At 35.1% G+C, this 22265-nt stretch overlaps 1 protein-coding gene across 1 annotated transcript in view; it reads right to left on the bottom strand.

Moving 5' to 3' along the window:
- LOC121410307 (probable dTDP-glucose 4,6-dehydratase) overlaps positions 1-22265 on the bottom strand; it is a 48991-nt gene that overhangs the window by 8923 nt on the left and 17803 nt on the right. Inside the window, exons 3-9 of the mRNA XM_041602304.1 lie at positions 14336-14392; positions 9746-9794; positions 8157-8248; positions 4759-4872; positions 3410-3504; positions 2963-3024; positions 2626-2678 (exon numbers count right to left, since the gene is read on the bottom strand). Of these exons, the coding sequence (XP_041458238.1) occupies positions 2626-2678; positions 2963-3024; positions 3410-3504; positions 4759-4872; positions 8157-8248; positions 9746-9794; positions 14336-14392 (522 nt within the window). The remainder of the gene's footprint in view (positions 1-2625; positions 2679-2962; positions 3025-3409; positions 3505-4758; positions 4873-8156; positions 8249-9745; positions 9795-14335; positions 14393-22265) is intronic.

A 22265-nucleotide genomic window follows, 5' to 3' on the forward strand; every position in this document is an offset into this window, starting at 1 on the left:
CTTGTGTAAACAAGTGGAATGCCTCTGGCTGTCTCACCTGCATCACGCGATTCAACATAGCAGCATTGCTGACTTTGAAAACTGCTATAACTCGCACAAGATGTTCAGTGATACTTGGTTACTCTTATTTCCATGTTTTATGAACTAGACCAATACACTTACAGAGATAGGATGGTAATTCAACAAATACCCCCAATGTGGCCTAAATTCATTGACCTCACATGACCTTTCACCTTGATCATGTGACCTGAAACTTGCACAGGATATTCAGTGATACTTGATTACTCTTATGTCCAAGTTTCATGAATCAGAACCAAAAACTTTTAAAGTTTTGATTGTAATTCAACAGATACCCCCCAAATCGGCCAAAGTTCATTGACCCTAAATGACCTTTGACCTTGGTCCAGGGACATGAAACTCATGCAGGATGTCTGGTGATTCATAATTGACCTTATGTCCAAGTTTAATGAACTAGGTCCATATATTTTCTAAGTTATGATGTCATTTCAAAAACTTAACCTCAGGTTAAGATTTGATGTTGACGCCGCCGTCGCCGTCGGAAAAGGGGCGCCTATAGTCTCACTTTGCTATGCAGGTGAGAAAAAAATATATCATGTCAGGTTTGATATTCAAACATCGTCGTTACAGAAACTCTTCTCATGATCGTAATATCACCATAGAATACACTTTTACATAACAAAGCAGAGAAAATTATGTCTGATATTTATTCCCATCAATTTGAAGCTTGTTTTTGCCCAACTCCGCATAAGAATTTAGAGCTCTCTGAATTCAATTCAATTTGCATTTATGCATTTGAATTCATGAATGGAAAATTATATCATCAATAACGCATGTGCAATGCCGGTGCTTCTTTATCTCGGAGACGTCTGGAGCAATTCCATATTCCAAAATAACATAACTTTGCTGACAATACCAATATTTTTAGTGTGGCCATAGAATGTTATCAAATTGTAATAATTTAAAGGACAAGTCCACCCCAACAAAAACTTGATTTGAATAAAAAGAGAAAAATTCAACAAGCATAACACTGAAAATTTCATCAAAATCGGATGTAAAATAAGAAAGTTATGGCATTTTAAAGTTTTGCTTATTTTCAACAAAATAGTTATATGAACGAGCCAGTTACATCCAAATGAGAGAGTTGATGACGTCACTCACTCACTATTTCTTTTGTAATTTATTATATGAAATATGAAATATTTTCATTTTCTCGTCATTGTCACGTGGAATGAAGTTTCATTCCTCCCTGAACACATGGAATTCCATTATTTTAACATTTTGTGCTTCAGGCAAGGAGGTCCTAATCGCCAAATTCGTAAAAATTGAAATATTGTATAATTCAAACAATAAAAACAAAAAGAAATAGTGAGTGAGTGACATCATCGACTCTCTCATTTGGATGTAACTGGCTCGTTCATATTACTATTTTGTTGAAAATAAGCGAAACTTTGAAATGTCATAACTTTCTTATTTTACATCCGATTTTGATGAAATTTTCAGCATTGTGCTTGTCTGATTTTTCTCCATTGATTCAAATCAACATTTTCCTGGGGTGGACTTGACCTTTAACAATAATTTACATCCAATAATCATTCATATAGATTTAGAACTCAATATGAGACATTTGTATTTATTTCGATCGAGTCAGTGCTCTGCATTGTCCTGTGTCTAAAAATGGATTATCAATCATAACATTGTCATGATTAATTCTTGAACATCGTCATAACTGATATTCCACAAACTTTTCTCACAATCGTTATATCAGCATAGAATTAGAATACCAATTCAAATGACCATCCTGAGAAAATTATGTATGATATATATTCCCATCAAATTTGGAACTCAATTTGGATCCAACTACATCTCAGGCAAGTTGGTCTCCGCTCGTATAGCACTTGTTGGACGACAAGCACGCCTGTCGTTTCGGGAGAGCGAGTGTATTAGGGATGGGCTGTAGTCATGTAGTGTGTGTGCGAATCTGGACTGTGAGTTGACCGAGAATTGTTGTTCAGATTGACTCTGCATGATTCTGTTTTCCATATCATTTTATTTCAAACATATATGTTGTCAACACCTGCAAATATCATTGTTTTAGATATTTTTGAGAAGAATGCTTGGATACCTTGTTTTTTTTAGTTGTTCTGTGATCATGGAAAATACAGACGATCTTCATTGCTCTGCATCTGGCCGCTTGTGCAAAGCTTACCTCGGCCCTCAGCGCATGACAGAGCAAAAAAAATTGACTTGATTTTCCCGCCTTAAAATTTTTATGCATCGATGTTAAATCGAATTAAAGCTCTTTACAAAATAATTGATATGACGTAGGCCTAACGCAAGTTATCATATTACGTAAAATACCTGGCTCTCAGTGTTAACAAACTTTACGTGTACATGACCGAAAAACATGCCGTGTACACGTGCATCAAAAATGGACTTTCAAAACGGGCCGAGTATGTTTATTATGAATACTTTTCATTTCATCTTTAAGATTTTTTAGTGATTAACAACTTTGTCTTCACATCAATGTGGTCCATTTATGAGCCTCCTGTATTTTCTACAAAGATCAAACAAGAAATTACAAAACTGCAGAAAATAATTTCTCACCTCCATCTTTTCTCCCAGCTGTCTATAAACTGCACCAATTATTAATCTAGGAGCTGTAAAACATGGGGGAGAAAACATTGAATTTGAAATTAATTCACTTTAGCATGCAACAATGGCAATTAAACCTGTACTCAAAAATTCAAATAGTAATGAACATTCTCATTGAATAATAGGCAATCATAAATCTCATAAACTAGTATGAAAACTTAAAAATAGAAAAAATCTCACATACACACACGTTTTAGTAGCAGCAATCTACATGTAAATACATTATAGTAAAACATAAAATGATAGTTCAACATTACAAATCCCCTCCCACTCGTTTCAATTTACTCACTCAAGCCATATTTGTCTCCTAGTCCATACACAATTGCTGGCCTTAATACACAGTAGTTTAATCTGTAGGATAAAGAAATGATACGATATGATTAGATTATTATGGAATACTTCATGGTTTCAACCAGTAAAAAGTCTACAACAGCTCCTGGGAAGAGACAATCTAACACTTAATTCAACCAAAACAATTTGGGGAGAAATGTTAGAAGATATGTCAAAGTTCTTCCATTCTTCTCTACCTATCGTTCATGAGCAATTTAGTTACGTGAAGACATCTGCCTTTAATACATTCATAGCCACAAAATCCAGTCTTATTTTGCAAGAACTGGAAAGAGGGATACAGAGAGGGGGAATATAACAGGGAATGAAAGAGTGTGGGAGATGAAGAAACGGAAGTAACAGAAGTGTCTGACAATGAAATGGGTGAATAGACAGAAATGAAACTTACCCATCAATCTTCTTGAGTTCTTCTTCTACTTGTAATTTACATTTAGCAATGCCTGTCCATGGAGAAAGCTTGGATGAACTTTCCTTGCTGGATTTCTGAAATCAGGTTTTATTCCAAGGATACCAGGAATAAGTACTTAGCTATTTTAATGTATTAATTTAACTGTATATATTACATATTTTATGATTTAGCGCCTATATGGCAGCTCTGCTACAGAACTTTGAGGTATGATACCAGTTGAGCATATACATAGTAGCAGCGCTATACATATGAACATATTATCATAATTTATGTATTTTTATGAATTCAGCACATTGCATCAATATCATGACAATCAATGCCTCACTATCTTAAGTCTATAAACTTATCATTGGCATTCATTGGAACTGTCGTATCAGTCAATTCTGGTAAAAAAAAGATTTTGAAATTTTGCTCTTTTGCGATATTTTCTCTGATTCTTGGCTTTGTGTAAAATAAGGATACCAATGTCTAGCAATTGTCTTGGTCTTTCAAACCATGTATTTTTCTCGTAATGAATATGTTGTAAGGCTGGGGAACTGAATGTGAAAATAGTAAATAGTAAACTTTGAAGTCAATTTTCTCTGAAAGAGGTTTGCACCATCGTTTGTGTTTGGATGACCACTAAAGTTATGATCATTAACCACACTCTATTAAAATTTGTGTTTTGAACAAATTGATTTTAAGAAAAATTATGATAAATTAATAAAATAACATAATGACAAAGGGGATGAACAATAAGCGGGGACTGATAATGAAACACATTCACAATACTTTACTTTTTGTAGATGTGATATATCAAGGAAGCACTTGATTATTTATTGTAATATTACATGGTCAAGGAGGATAGTACAAAACCATGTTCAATACTATCTTATCTATACAATTGAATTATGAGATACAATGAAATAAAAATAGGGATCATGTGACATAAATGACAAACTCACTAGCATATCAACCAGACTATACATAAAATTGTTTTGTGAAATCAAGGAGAAATACAATACCCTTTGTGGTAGGGTCCATGGTGAGACTAAAAAAAAATTTGAATACAATATCCCTCTCTTCTTTCACATTGCAAATAAATAGCATTAATTTACTCACTCAAGCCATATTGCAAAAATTTAGCAAAATTGTTGTTTTTTAATCATTTTTTTTCATCATTCTATATAAATCAACTTCTTTTGGGGGTGGACTACGCTAATGATATTCAACAAAAAAATAACCATAATATCACATAGAATTATCGATTGAAAAAGAGAGGATACAAAATTAGCAGTAACTCATTCCTAGTGAAGAAACTACAAATTATTACTATACGTAGGGCCTACCTTGTCTGAAGAATAAACTTGACCTGTTGATAGCTCAATATATTTCTTGACATTTCTAGCTACTGCTTCACGGGCACAATTCTGGCTGAGTTTTACAATGCCTTCCTCATATATCTACCAATAAAATAGAAAGAAAAATATTTATAACTACAATTTAAATAAGAATTTTAATAATAGACAAATATCTTGCCATAAGATTTGTGGCTAACTTCCTCCTGTATATGAGTATTGGGGATGCCCCATTATTTCATCCTTCTAATATCTGTCACAGTCAAGATAATGATGATGTTTCTTGGACTACTTCTCTTACCATCTCAAGAAGATTAATCGGTCTCCTACTTTCAATAAACTGTAGGGGAAGGCGGGGTAAGTTGAGCATAGGGGCAAGTTGAGCCACCAGCCCCAGGCTAATAACGAATGAGTCAGACATTGTGGTGGTGTCATGTATTGATGACCCATAGCATAACCCCTAACCCCACCATATTGTTTTCAACTTTGAAACAAAAAGTAGTTCTTTAGAGGGGAAAATATGAATTTCATCCAAAAAAGTAAAAAAGAGTGTGAAATAGATAAGTGGTTTATATACACACACGTCTTTAAATATAATCAAGACATGATAACAGCATTATTAGTCCAGGTATGGATCTTCATTCTTGTCATAGTCTTTTATATGATGGATGCATATTAAATGTGTGGATACAAAATTATCGCACTAAGTTCGGACTGGGGTAAGTTGAGCCAAACAGCATGGGGCAAGTTGAGCCATGGTAATTCCTATGGTAATGTATCTTAAAAAAACAAACCATAAAAATCGATTGAAATGCTGGCTGAAAGGAGCAAATTTACATGACTGCTCTTTTCCTTTTAAAGGATGTTAGTATTTATAGAGAATTAGCAAGTGAAAAGACTTTAAACAAAAAATTGGCATGCTGGTTCTGCCCTCATACATTTTGTACATAGTTTTTGTGGCTCAACTTACCCCAGAAGGTGGCTCAAACTTACCCCATATATGGGGCAAGTTGAGCCATTTGACATCGTTTTTTTCAAAGGTCACGATGACTTTCAGTGTGGGGATAGAAAGTTATATATAGGTGGAAAATATTTCAGAAGAATTAAATTTCAAGGCAAGGTACTTATTTCGACAAGATTATTAATCATATCAATTCTATCATGCAAAAAGCAAAAACTGTCACAACTTACCCCGCCTTCCCGTACCATTCCCAATGTATTGGGCTATGATTCGTTTTTCACAAATTTCAGAGGTTAAGCAATTGATCCCAAATGACATCCTCCATTCCAAACTATATATGAACTGAATTCATTCAGGATTTTGCACCTTGACCCTCCCCTATGTAATCATTTAACAAGTGGCCTCTGACTGTCTCGCCTGCATTACGCGATTCAATATATCAACAGTGCTGACTTTGAATAACTATTCACAAGGAACACTATTCATATATTAATATAAATATTATATCCAACATAGATTAAATCCTGTATAAAGATTGGTTCAAATACCATCATGCGATAAAATATTTTTCAACTATGATGTTGCGTGACATATTTTTCGCTATTACCAATATTCTGACGTCATTATTTCAGAAAACTGAATATTTAGCTAAACTCTTGGTGCACTGGTCAGCTTTCTCTCTCTCTCTTCCGGGTAAGTCCCATGATGTGTCAGCGCAAGCACAATCCGCATTCCGCTGAGCGTGGAGGTTTGAAGAACGTAGGTCATTCAACACAATTATCAAGATTCTGCAAGTTCAACGCATATGACAGGGGCTGCCGAACGGTTTTCAAAGTGGGAGGGGTGCTGACCATGCAAAAAAATCACAATCATATGGTCATTTCTACGTTTTTATACTCAGTTTTGGAAAAAAGTGGGGGGCTGAAGCCCCCAGCTCTCCCCCCCCCCTGCTTCCACGGCCCCTTATAATTTGTTTCTAAATTATCAAAAGTGGGATATAAAACAAATATATCATATGGTCATTTCTACGTTTTTATACTCGGTTTTGGAAAAAAGTGGGGGGCTGAAGCCCCCAGCTCTCCCCCCCTGCTTCCACGGCCCCTTATAATTTGTTTCTAAATTATCAAAAGTGGGATATAAAACAAATATATCAGGCATTTCCTTCAAAAGCATAATGGGAATTATAAATCCTCAGTTGGACTGGCAAAACTACTACATTTCCCTCGGGTCTTTGACCCTCAGGAAAAAATATTAATTGCCAGACCAACCTCAGATAAATAATTCCGCTATACTTTCTCAAAGCCTGATATATTTATTCATTACACTGTATGTTCATTGACCCTGAAATACCTTTGACCTTGATCATAAGACTCGTGCAAAACAATCGGTGATACTTGATTTCCCTTATGTCTACATTTCATGAACGAGATAAAAAAAAAAAACCCTTGTCAAAATTTTATGAACGAGATAAAAAAAACTTTCAAAGTTATGATGGCAATTTGACAAATACCCCCAACATTTAACCTTAAATAACTTTTGACCTTTTGTCACGAGACCTGATACTCATACAGGATGTCAAGTGATACTTGATTACTCTATGTCTAGGACTCTTAAAGTAGATCCACATACTTTCAGTTATGATGGCAATTTAACAACTATCCCTAACATAACTAAAGTTCCTTGACACTAAATATGACCTTTGACCTTGGCCATGTGACCTGAAACTCACACAAGATGTTCAGTGATACTTTTATGTCCAAGTTGCATGAACTAGATAATCATCTTTCAAAGTTATGACAATTCAAGGAATACCCCGAAACATGGCAAAAGTTTGTTGACCCTAAATGACCTTTGACCTTGGCCTTGATACTTGATTGCTCTTATGTCCAAGTTGCATGAACTAAATCCATCAACTTTCAATGTTATGATGGCAATTCAACAAATATCCATGACATGGTCAAAGTTTGATGACCCTCATTACCTTTGACCTTGGTCATGTGACCTGAAACTCACGCAGGATGTTCAGTGATCCCTGATTGCTCTTATGTCCAACATGCATGAACTAGATCCATGAACTTTCAAAACATTTTAAAAACTTCACCGTTAAGATTTCAATATTGATCCCCCAAACATGGTCTAATTTCATTGACCCTAAGACCTTTGGTATGTGACCTGAAACTCAGGCAGGATGCTCAGTAAATACTTGATTACCCTTACTGTACTGTATGACCAAGTTTAATGAACTAGGCCTATATACTTATGATGACATTTCAAATACTTAATCTTGTTGATGGAAAAACCATCAGTAAAGGGGCGCCTTTAGTCTCCCACTGCTATGCAGGCGAGACAAAGTTTGTTTATTATAGAAATACGTACACTGAAATATCAATCTTCAGGAAACGGGTATGATATTATATGTTGTACTCACCACATCAGCTCTGCCGTACTGAGTCTCGGCTGCTAGGTTGACTACAATATCATATGAATCATCCCCATCAGAGAAAACTTTAGAGACTGAACCTAGAAAACAAAAACATATCTAAACTTACTAGAAACCAAAACTAATTGATTCTTAAAAGAAAATGACAAATAAAGATAGGCCTATTTAATAAACAAGTGGAATGCCTCTGGCCGTCTCACCTGCATCACGAGGTTCAATATAGCAGCAGTGCTGACTTTGAATACTACTCTAACTCGCACAAGATGTTCAGTGATACATGGTTACTCTTATGTCCACTTTTTATGAACTAGACCAATGAACTTACAGAGATATGATGGTTATTCAACAAAAAACCCCAACATGGCCAAAGTTCATTGACCTTACATGACCTTTGACCTTGATCATGTGACCTGAAACTCGAACAGGATGTTCAGTAATACTTGATTACTCTTATGTACAAGTTTCATGAATCAGATCCATAAACTTTCAAAGTTATGATGGTAATTCAACAGATACACCCAATTCGGCCAAAGTTCATTGACCTTTGACCTTGGTCATGTGACCTGAAACACGCACAGGATGTTCAGTGATACTTGATCACTCTAATGTCCAAGTTTAATGAACTAGACCAATGAACTTTCAAAGTTATGATGGTAATTCAACAGATACCCCCGATTCGGCCAAAGTTCATTGACCCTAAATGACCTTTGACCTTAATCATGAAACCTCAAACTTGCACAAAATTTTCAGTGATGCTTGATTACTATTATGTCCAAGTTTCATGAATCAGATCCATAAACTTTCAAAGTTATGATGGGAATTCAACAGATATCCCCAATTCGGCCAAAGTTCATTGACCCTAACTGACCTTTGACCTTGGTCATGTGACGTGAAACTCATGCAGGATGTTCAGTGATACTTGATTAACCTTATGTCCAAGTTTCATGAACTAGGTCCATATATTTTCTAAGTTATGATGACATTTCAAAAACTTAACCTCAGGTTAAGATTTCGATGTTGATTCCTCCAACATGGTCTAAGTTCATTGACCCTAAATGACCTTTGACCTTGGTCATGTGACATGAAACTCTAATAGGATGTTCAGTAATACTTGATTAACCTTATGGCCAAGTTTTATTAACTAGGTCCATATACTTTCTAAGTTATGACGTCATTTCAAAAACTTAACCTCAGGTTAAGATTTGATGTTGACGCCGCCGCCGCCGCTGTCGGAAAAGCGGCGCCTATAGTCTCACTTTGCTTCGCAGGTGAGACAAAAAATTAGTTCTTAAATATGATATCAACAAATCGTTAAAAAATTTACAAGTGCAAATTTGCCTCCAAAATGCAAAACATCTGATTGGTGATTTATCAAACCATTTAAATAGCATTTACAACAATTCATTAAGCTTCACAAGTAAAGTTTTGAGAATGCTTTCAATGATTGATTGATTTTCTATGTTTTTGCACGATTAATAATGTAATAAATTTTCTAGCCAATGACTACTAAAATTCAACCACAACTCCAGATTAATTTCAAGTGGATGATTCAAGTAGAGGAGAACCAAACAACGTACCTGGATTGATGAGATTAGCTGATACAAAGTCCACACTTTCAATTGCTTCCTGTAATAGGAAACCACAAGACGGATATTACTTTACAATACAAGGAATTGGTTTATAGCGGCCCTCAAAGTACAGTTCAAAAACTGGTTTTCAAAACTAAATTTGAAGTGGATAAAGAGTTCTAAAAATATTTCAGTAATGTTGGTACTGTACACTGTGGTTTATAAAAAAAATAATCTTAGTTCATACAATATACATCATGTTTCTACAATTTAATGACAAAATCTATATATACAGGTAAAGTATCAGAAGAAAATCATAAGAATTTTTTAATGTATTTAAAACTGACAATGAATATCATTTCAATAAATAGGGTAATCTAAACAAGCAAAATGCAGGTATTATCAGATAGTAATTAAGTTATATATAATTTTTCAATTTTTCCATTTTTGATATCATTTCATTGAAACATTTTAATGCCTGTCATCAATAAGTAATCACAGCTCTAGTAGAATTTCCCCCACTCTTCCTTTTGAAATGAATAGGAAAATCTAAAATTATTCAAGTTTTATGCTCAAAGAATAATCTAGGATTGACTACTGACTCAATGTGTAAGATCTTCATTGCTGTATTAACTTTTAAAAGAAAGTGGAGGTAAGACATCATCAACGCATTTATTGCATTAAATTATTATTGACGGTAAATGACGAGCTGTGACTGGCTGTCAAGGTAAACAAGTGAGGGTTAGTACCAGCAGTAAATTGAAGTAAAGCAACTATAATGCAAGGGTTCTTACAAACTCCTTCTGGCAGCATATAATCGGGTCTGTTGGCTGGATATATGCTGCCTCGAGCATGCGCAAATGAGTGAAACTCCTTGCTCAGCTGAGCACCTTAAACCAAGATGAACAGTATAGTTCCACCGCTTCTGCGCATACTTGAATTATTATTATTGGCATACAACTGTTTCACCAAAACAATGCAAAATTTAAAGATGCAAAAACCTCTATTTTGTATTTCCTTTAAAAAACATGAAAATACTAAATGTGTTGCTATGGGAACGACTTCAGTGGGGTGACACACTTCGCGCAAAATTCAAAACCGCAGCGTAAGCATTCTACACATACATTTAGTGTGTGGAGTGTTGCGCTCAAAATTTGCGAAGATAGCTTCCCGAAGAACGCCTGTGTCCTCATTTACGCTCAAACCAGTTTAACAAGGCAAAATCTTGAAAACTACATCGTGAGGTGGTTTTATGAACCAGTTCGGAAGATCGCTTTGACCGTTCTTTTCACACGTTAAACTAGTTTCCAGTTAACTAGTTTTATGAAGGTAGTGAGAACGGTGTCTTTGGTACTACAGGGAAGTGTTCAAGCAATAATTCAAAGCAAGGATTTCATAAAACAGCACTACTGCACTGATTCTCTCTGAAATTATATGAAAAGTGTGTGCACATAGCATACCCAAACCAGACCACTTGATATCAAGATTATGTCATAGAATTATGATTAACTCTTCTTTTTTAAAGTGATTTTAGCAACAACGGTTCTGAAAATTCATGATACAAAACCTATTAACCACTGTCAGCATTAATAGTTTTATATCAAGACACCCAAAAAATGCTTTCATACAACAATATCTAATGCAAATAGTCATTAAAGTATTAATTCCAATATTCCATATAGTAGTTGACTTGAACACAACCTACACACCATGTTAAAACTCTAAGATGATTGAGTGATTCAAGGCCTGAAGGCATGTTTATAAAAACACATATGCTAAAAATATATTTTCAATATTAGACATATGGTATTTTCATCCTGACATGCTCTACCTTAAACCTGGCCGTAGCATCATATCATCATAAGCCAAGAAAAATATTCACAAGCGGAAAATTTTTCTTGGAAAAAAAAACATTTCATGAGGATTTTAGTCCATACTGCAAGACTACATGTAATTGGAGAAATCAGACAGTAAATATGTTACTGATAGAGATATGGCATGAAATGAATACTCCATTTATCATTTATATCTGAAGAAGATGATTATAACATTCTAGCTTTGGGAAAATAAGTAAACAGTAGAAATTACTGTATTCCCTTTTTTCATACACTCATTCTTTTCTGTGCAATCTTTACGGAGTTGATAATTTAGAAACATATTTCTTCAGGTTTTCCCTTGATTAATAACACAATCATTTAAAAGCTGTAATTGTTCTGATTTAACAACGTAAACTTAGCGATTGATTGTGAGGCAGATTTCATAATTGATCAGGTCTATACAATATAATCAAAGAAACTGATTGAAAAAATCCACTCCACGATCAATTGCTAAGCTTGACATTATAGGACCCAGGTATACACAAATCAACAAGAAAAAATACAGACACACATAGGTTAACTAACGAAACTAAAAAGATTTCTTTCAGTTTCAAAATACAAATTATAACATTTGGTGGTTTCAAACCTCCTCAATCATAAAAATCCCTGTTAAATTACAAGAACTTTTTAAAGGCAAGTAAATTCCCATTAATTATTCCCACATTCACACTGCCCCAAAACATACCTTTCGGGATATAAGTTCCTGAAGTTATGAGCATGCGCAGTATATGGTCTGATAATCAAGCAAGGCGTGAGATTCAAAATCGCTAGCTCAGCAGCCACCTACAACGCCCGCGCCCTACTACACGCTGTACTAAAAGTTCCTGTAATTTGCTTTCACATTGCCAAAATACCTGCAACCTTGGAAAAATCCCCACGAAAGTTCTCGTAATTTTGACAAGTACCTAGTATTTAGCAGGTATTTTCTTTCAGGGAGATTACTGTCGCGTAATTTGCTTTCACATTCCCAAAATACCTGGAACTGACAAACTTCGAGGTGGTCTGAAACCACCTATTTTGTACTTGTTTCCTTTCCACTAGTTATCGGTATAATATAAAAAATATCCCTCAACAAGCAACACAATCTTCTTGTTATTACAGTCTGCATAATGAAGTAAATTTATATTTCCTCAACAGGACAGACATTTCCTCCTCAAACACAAAAAATACTCTCATTTCTTTCCGCTTGCTGTGTTGGGAGTACATTACACTCTACTATAGATGTACAAAGAAACAATGTAGCCTACAAATAATGTTGGCCTGTATGTTGCAGTGCAGTCATCTACATCAGTATAATGTAAAGCAAAGTCTATGACCAGGCTCTGAGCTAAATCATTCAATTTATGAAGATAAACTTTCAGAATTGTTTGAATTACTCTTGCAGACTACATGTATGTTCATATAAAAAACTTCTTTAGTTTATGGCAGTGATGGACATGAAAGTTAAATTCACATTACTTTTAGCCAATCTATTCATTCCAAAGCACTTCAGAATAATAGTGTGTTCAAAGTCATTTTTCTTCAATATTATGTAAACAACTGCAATCCCCCTCCCCCTGTAATTGCACTTGTACTTTATCATTTTTTTAATCTTGAATTGTCTTCTATAATTCTATACCATTCTATCTTCCGTGTTTTTGCATTGTGAGATGATGTGTGGGTGGGTGGGTTGGTGTGTTTTTTCTACTGATTATGATATTTGTAGGGCCCCCTGGCTACAAGCAGTTTTGCTACCTAGGGGTCCAGACCATTAAGTAACTTGTAACTTTTTTTTGTAATATTTTGTTGGTATCATGTTATTTCTGTAAATATTCTGTTTTAATGGTCAATAAATTGAATAGCAACTGAATTGAATTGAATAGTAAAAAATGATATCCAAATAAAGTACAACCAGATGATCAGTTAGCCTTGATAGAAGTGGAAAACAGGATAGTGAAATTCATAGAATATTAAAATCAAAGAATAAACTGGATTATCACTTTAAATTTACTTTGAGATTTCATGCTTGCTTCTCATTCTTATGACAATAAGATGATTGGAAATATCAATTTCTTCTCAAGGAGAATTGTTCATTGTACATGAACTATCTATGACCATAGACGTATTCATCTCTCAACCTCTGCAAGTGAAATCATGATTTTCAGTTATGGAATTGTATACACACATAATTGACACCAAGCTTATGAGGTAAAACATGTTTGGTATTTTGATATCATTAATTTAGTTTTAATGTTAGATTCTCTTAAAACAACTGTTTCATGTAATGTATTGTCAATACATTTACAAAGGCTAGAGGTAGTTTTATAGTCCTCTTAGTTTGGCCTTAAGATTAGAAGAAAAATATGGAGCATAAAGTCAATTCTTTTTTACGATATTGTCATGAATATTGAATAAGAAAGACGAAAGTTAGGATACACAGAATTATGAACTAGATATATTGTAGACATATACATGTATACACCCAACATTATCAACTTTACAATTCACTAACTTCCATATCTTTTGATTGGAATTTGCAAAAATTTGGACCGATCTATGAATATGCACCATTTTCTACCATCACAATGTAAAATGTATATAATGTATCATTAAAGAAGTTTTTCTTCTAATATCTCCTCTGAAATAATATGAACTAGATTAAACATCTACCCAACTACAAATAAGGAATATTCTCCTAACAATAGCAAGACGATTCACAATCTATATATGAAATAATTCCCACCTTGTGCTTCTCATTCATCCATGCCATCTGAGGAGGTGTTTTGTCAGCCACACGGATCTAGACAAGGGAAAAATTAATTTAAAAGAACAATATAATCAATAGATGAATCCAGTACATGTATATTCAACTACATGTAGTCATAACCCCCCCCCTCTCTATTATTTGATTCCCATTGTTTGTATTGTACGGAGAGTGGTACATTACCTTGGCCTATATGATTATTACACCAAAATAAATACATACCAGTACCTTATCTTTGACAAATTTCAATGTACAGCTTGGACTCCATAAAAAAATACACAATGTTTCTGTTTACTTGTATGTACATGTATGCAAGCTCTTGGAGGAAAATGAAGCATATATTCTGTAACAAAATATAAAGTATAAATGTACTGTTAAAGGGATACTGAGGCTGAAGATATTTATATCTCAAAATAGAGAGTAAAATTCACAGAGCAAAATGCTGAAAATTTTATCAAAATCGGATCACATATAACAAATTTATCAAATTTTAAAGATTTGCATTATTCTGGTGAAGCAGTTCAAGGCATGTCTTCATGAATATTCATTAGGTTGGCTGATGTCATATCCCCCTTGTTCTTTTGTATTTTATTATATGAAATTAGGTTTATTCGATTGACAACTGATTTATTGCTGCAACTTATTTCATTATAATGGAGACACATCATTCACACATGTATGGAAAATGAAACAATTATGATTTCATGTCATAGAACATAAGAAAAAGGAAAGTAAGGATGTGACATCATCAGCCTACCTAATGAATATTCATGACAACATGCATATATTTGTTTTCGCAAGATATTGATAAACTTTAAATTCAATAACTTTCGTTATCCGATTTTAATAAAATTTTCAACATTTTGCTTTGAATTTTACTTTATTTATATTTTCAACCCAGAGCATCTGGCCACCTTTAACCTGGTTTATGTAAACAGGTAATGTACCGTCCCCCCCAAAAAAACATAAATGTTGCAGCAATTTTATGAATATGCCCCCTTCCAATGGCCATCACTACAGTGCTCAACGTTCATCAATGCATATTTTGTCATATCTTTTTTGAGGGGGAACTATAATGCAGGAACAACAGAACATTGCACTACAAACAGAGCTAACAAAGTGCATCTGAACAAGAAGATTCTATGACTGGAGTTCCAACAGGCAACAAATTTATTCAAGCAGATTTTAATTTCTAAAGAAGCACAAAAGAAAGAACGGCATAATGGACCTTTTGATGTCCGCCTTCGAAACCGCCAGTTTCAGTGAAGAAAGCAGAGGGGTGAGATTTTACGAATATCCATTTGTATCAATTTTCCATCTTTCCTATTAATAAACAAACTGAAATTTGAATGCATGACAAAACATAAATAACCAAGCACTATTATGACGAGATATATATTTGCCCAGATTATATCAATTAACCTGTAATTAGTGAAAAAGAAAGAATTTGATCTTAACTGAAACCAGATTTTAACACTTTTCTGATTGTTTGCGGCGAGTGAAAATTTCAAATGTGGTCTGTAGAATATTGTTGTTCATTACTGTATATGCCAGATGAGTGCCCGCACATGCCTAGTCGAGCAAATTTGAGTCATATTTCAGGACATATTGCATAGTTTATTTTGAATGCCTCCGAATTATTTACTACACATATATGATATAACCAGACCAAGATGCGGCAAAAAAGTAATTATCATCACAAAAGCATATTTCCCTTTATGTATGACCTATAGCTGCGGTGTCATGCGGGAATCATTTGTCTACACAATTGCAAGAGATGTTGAGCAAAGTGCATGCCTGACATACTTTCTGCTGGCGGCTTTTAACCTTGTTCAAAGAGATTTTATTAGCTGTTAATCCATCTCATTTCAAATCTCCTTGATACTGGTGCTACAGGGACATGCCCCTTTGATGACCCCCTTTTTCAGACTTAATTTTCAGTTCTCTAGATACTCAAAATGACAAAATTTCCATTTTCCGGCCCTGCCTAAATTGTCCAGCGTGAGCACCGTAAAGCTAGCTGCACGCGCCGCTTCATATTCCCTCTATACAAAGCCGCTAGCACCATGCATGGCTTGCACCCACATGCATAGCGCTAGCGTGCACCGTACCTAGTAGTACCGCGATCCAATTCCATAGACCCTGTTTTTCACACTGTCCTAGTTCCCAAGTGTTCATATTGTACCCTTGCCGTCAGTTCCTTAGACCCCTGTTACATCTGAAAGTTTCCTACCCAAGACCTGACCGAGTCCACTTGCAACCTTGACTGGATTATTGGTGGATTAGCTTGGCGAACGGACCGAGTCCGAAATGTGGTCTGTTTACATCAGTGTTCATTCCCTCCCCTATCGCCCTATCTGTACTGTTTCGAGCGGCATCCGATTGCTAACACCTTTAAAAGGCGCTCTCGATCTAGGCTCCGAATAATTCGCATGCGCTAATTGAAGTTACCCGAGATTCTGAAAGAATGCTGATGATCCCAGCAGTCGTTGAAGATATGATCGACTTGAAAAGGATACGTTTAAAATGCTTCTTTTCACTCAAATCAAAGACTTTATCAATCACAATTCACATGTCGCATGCCGCAAAAACATTTGAAGAACGACGGGGCTGGGGAGGGGATAGCGCGCGCTATGACGTAATTTGACAGCTGGCGAACGGACCGAAATAGGTTCGAAAGCTTGTGTGCGTTTACATCTATGAATCGGTGGACCGGGGCCGGCCCGATACCTACCCGAGACTACCTCTGGATGTGGTCTCGGGTAGGTTCGCTAAAAGGTGGCCCAAGGTAGGTTTGGGATGTTTACATCTGATTTCTTTCCGACCCGAGGTAGGGAATCTCTCAGATGTAACAGGGGTCTTAGACCCCTATTCCAGAGTTTTGTGAGTCGTGTACACCCCCATCAAAATATAATTCAAGGGTAAGTTTATGCTTCCACTTTTCAGTCCAGAATCAGTGTTTTCATACGTGATTAGTCCAAACATGGTTGCGTCCATGCTTGCTTTCATTCAAACACCTTTTCAGAATGCCGATCATAATCTTACAAAAGAGGTGTGTTTCAAAACTTTGTTTGACCAAAATCAGGGATTCTAGGGAAGTATAAAAAGGATGATGATCATAAAATTGTTTGGGGAGATTGGGTTACGGTAGCTGGAACATTTTTGACAAAAATGGGTGTTAGTCCTGATAGATTTTATTCAAGAAACAATCAATATATCAGCTTAAAGCATATATCTAAGGACTACAAATGTACCCATAAAATCCTTTATCTTGATGATGGTTACTGAAAAAATCCACCTGAACAAGACCATCTAAACTGTTCCAACTTATTCCGTATACAAGGTAGGTTGGAACATGGAATGGGGTAAGTTGGAACACTGCATTGTCAACTAAAAATTTTACTAAAACTACACGTGTATAGAAAACATATAGTTCAACAAATCCGAATACACACCTTTAATATGTTTTCAAGTTCAAAATATTAAAGGTGTATATTATACAAAACATTAATATTTTTTCAAGTTAAAAATATTAAAGGTATGTATTCTGATTTGTTGAACTTTATGTTTTCTATACATATGATATACAGCTACTTACGCAAGCTAACATGCACAGTGTAGTAGAATTCTGCATTTGTGTGCATTTGATTTTTTTAAAATATGTTGCAGCATGGAGCTACTACAGATCTATGGTTGCAGTTACGATTTTGAACCAACAAATTTGCTGTTCCAAATAGCCCCTTCAAACAGTGACTTCACCATGGCATATTCATAACTTTATTTTGTAGCTTGGTATAAGTGTATTATACCCCCAAACTGGCTAACTTTATTTATTAACTTCTCTGAGATAATAAATTATTTCTGAAAGAAAAAAAATACTTAGAAGGTGAAAACACAAACATTCCTTTCAAATTTCATCAGGCTTGTTGCACATGTGTTGTCTGTAATATAATGGACGACTGCTGATAAATGGCAATAAATAGAGAGCAGTATTGCATAAATTTATTTATAGGTGTTGAAGAAAATTACAATGAACATTTCAACTTACCCCGCGTTCCAACTAACCCCAATCCCCCCTAAATTACGTCATTTGGTAAAATTCGGTGATATGAAAATCTGTGGGCAAATACAGTCCCATGGCTCTAGCAGGGAGCTTCTCCCACAGAATTACCTCTCCCTGGTTCTAATAACAGCAAATGTACATTTGCATGTGTGATTATGAAAATTAAGTACTCTCACTATTACTACTCCTCTAATTTGTCATCATGATGAATGTTGAGGGATTAAAAAAAAATGGAACATGAGTCATGATGAGGAGACATTGGTGAGCCAGAAGCCCCGGAAGCATTTTTTATAAACAAATTGATGTCTCATTATTTTTTTATGTATAGGCCTACATATACGGTAGTTTATTTTGTCTTACTATTATCCTTACCATGGTGGCTATGTCAAGTTACTCCATGCAATTAATAAAAGATCGGAAATTGTTCAAAGTTAAAATAGTCAACCATAACAACACTTGGGGAATAAACTGTCGAAAAAGGGCGCTTCCAATTTGACCTCGCTTTACTGCTCAACAAAAATTATGATTGCTGATGTGGTTTACAGTACACCATGTGGAGTGTTATAGAAACAATGGATAGAAGAAGAGAAGAAGTGGATAGGCGAGAAAGTGGAGATTTGAGAGTAGAGTATTCTTTCTTGAAAATAGTCCTGAAAAGGACTGTAAACCAGAAGAAATCTTGAGTGACAACAGCTTGAGTAGTAGAGCTGATGAGGAGATGCTGGCTGATGGACTGAAGACGGACAGTCAACCTGTCCGAATAGTAAAAAAAAAGAGTCTCTCTACTACTCATCATCTCTACTCGCCGACTTACGCCAGCATCTCCTCATCAGCTCTACTTCTCAAGCTGTTCTCACTCAAGATTCCTTCTGGTTTACAGTCTTTTTCAGGACTATTTTCCAGAAAGAATACCCTACTCTCAAATCTCCACTTTCTCGCCTATCCACTTCTTCTCTTCTTCTATCCACTGTTTCTATAACACTCCACATGGTGTACCGTAAACCACATCAGCAATTGTACATGCCACCATGCAAACCTTCAAACAACATAAACAAGTGGAATGCCTCTGGCCGTCTCACCTGCATCACGCGGTTCAATATAGCAGCAGTGCTGACTTTGAAAACTACTCTAACTCGCACAAGATGTTCAGTGATACATGGTTACTCTTATGTCCACTTTTTATGAACTAGACCAATAAACTTACAGAGATATGATGGTTATTCAACAAATACCCCCAATGTGGCCAAAGTTCATTGACCTTATATGACCTTTGACCTTGATCATGTGACCTGAAACTCGCACAGGATGTTCAGTGATACTTGATTACTCTTATGTACAAGTTTCATGAATCAGATCCATAAAATTTTAAAGTTATGATGGTAATTCAACAGATACACCCAATTCGGCCAAAGTTCATTGACCTTTGACCTTGGTCATGTGACCTGAAATGCGCACAGGATGTTCAGTGATACTTGATTACTCTAATGTCCAAGTTTAACGAACTAGACCAATAACCTTTCAAAGTTATGATGGTAATTCAACAGATACCCCCGATTCGGCCAAAGTTCATTGACCTTAAATGACCTTTGACCTTAATCATGAGACCTGAAACTTGCACAAAATGTTCAGTGATGCTTGATTACTATTATGTCCAAGTTTCATGAATCAGATCCATAAATATTCAAAGTTATGATGGGAATTCAACAGATACCCCCAATTCGGCCAAAGTTCATTGACCCTAAATGACCTTTGACCTTGGTCATGTGACGTGAAACTCATGCAGGATGTTCAGTGATACTTGATTAACCTTACATGTATGTCCAAGTTTCATGAACTAGGTCCATATATTTTCTAAGTTATGATGACATTTCAAAAACTTAACCTCAGGTTAAGATTTTGATGTTGATTCCTCCAACATGGTCTAAGTTCATTGACCCTAAATGACCTTTGACCTTGGTCATGTGACATGAAACTCTAATAGGATGTTCAGTAATACTTGATTAACCTTATGGCCAAGTTTCATGAACTAGGTCCATATACTTTCTAAGTTATGATGTCATTTCAAAAACTTAACCTCAGGTCAAGATTTGATGTTGACGCCGCCGCCGCCGTCGGAAAAGCGGCGCCTATAGTCTCACTCTGCTATGCAGGTGAGACAAAAATTATGATGTAAAGCCAGCTGCAGATTGCAATTTCGCCTCTGAAAAATGAAGCATAAACAGCACTCCCAGAACCATGATTGGGATTGACATTCTAAAACAACATTTAAAAGCGCTGATTCTGTCTCTCCAATAGAACAAGCATAAACTAGACCAATCCTAAGATTATGAAACAGAGCCTGTATTATGAATGTTAAATTCATTGACATTACCAACATGAACATCCCACTACAAAATTCATCGTGAAATTTCAAACTGTGGTGTAAACAATCATTCTTTACTTTATTTCTGGTCTACATGTATGCATGCATATATCACTAACTACCCATTTTGAAATAATGTTATAAATTATCATAATACAGAACCCAAAATCTCTATATCATAAGGGTGTGAAAGCCTTCAGTAATATCATATTGAAACAGACAATTACTCCATATTGCTATAATTACTACAACACATCATAACTCTTGTCATGCATGCTCCTGAAAATCAATAACTACTTAAGCTTCATTAACAAGGCAATTTGAAACTACAGGTAATTACCTGGTAAATAAGTCAAGTACAGTGTGTAAAACATCTGTTTCTTAATTAATTCATTCACAGGGAGGGTGAATTAAAAGCTGCTATAGGTTTTTTGACAAACTCTGACAAGAAAGAAGCAAATTGTTGATAAGTGATCTCGCTTCAGATATCATACAAAGACTAATTACTATTTAGTTCAATCTTAAATATAACAATAAGAAGGCATGTAAAAACAAAACAAGATTGCAAACACGTACTTAATACTGTATACAATATATGTCATTTTATGTATAAAGAAACTAGTTGGATAATTTCCACCCTTGTATTAAACACAAGTTGTCTGGTCGGAGATCTATATAATCACATCAGAATTTGAGTCAAATCTTGGGGAGAATTTCATCCTCATATAAATTGCATTTAATGGAAAAATTGAAATACATAGCTTAGATACTGTGGGTTTTAGTAACTGCATGTGATAACAAGCTTGTGAAATTTTTCATCAATCTTAATTTCTATTATATTTCTATGGATATGTAACATTTTTGTGGTTTATTTGTATATTATACCACATACATATATGCAACATTCATTTTCAACTGTCACCATTTTGTCTCACTTATTATTTAGCAGGTTTTATAGGAATGAACACATACTTCCCTTTAAACTCTGTTCTAATAATCAACCAGTAGAACCCCTAGTAGGTTTGGGCCTCATAATTGAAGACCCTCACAGCTTACTGCCAGCTATTATTAATTTCACAGTCATTCTCACAGTCATACTGACTGGTGTATGCAACACTGTTTATCTCATATTATTCCAAGTACTCAGATGGCATTGAAAATGCTATGTAATAACTCTATCAGATTCTACATCCCCTAGCAAGCAACTTTAGATATTTTTATTTTATTTTAACTTTTAATGTCTGTCTGTATTTATTTGTTTATTTATTTATTACTTATTTATATATTATCCATCTATCCATCCATTCATTTATTTTCTTAATTCTTTTATTCATTTATTTTTTGGGGAGGGGGGGGGAATAAATGCAAACATCATACACCTTTGTCCTTACAGTGTACTGTACATGTTTATTAGCTTATTTTTTGTGACCAACTTTATTTGTAAAAATTAATATCAGGTACATGTAAGTAAATCCTCATTTGGC

The sequence above is a fragment of the Lytechinus variegatus genome, chromosome 3 (assembly GCF_018143015.1).
Source record: "Lytechinus variegatus isolate NC3 chromosome 3, Lvar_3.0, whole genome shotgun sequence".
Taxonomy (NCBI): domain Eukaryota; kingdom Metazoa; phylum Echinodermata; class Echinoidea; order Temnopleuroida; family Toxopneustidae; genus Lytechinus; species Lytechinus variegatus.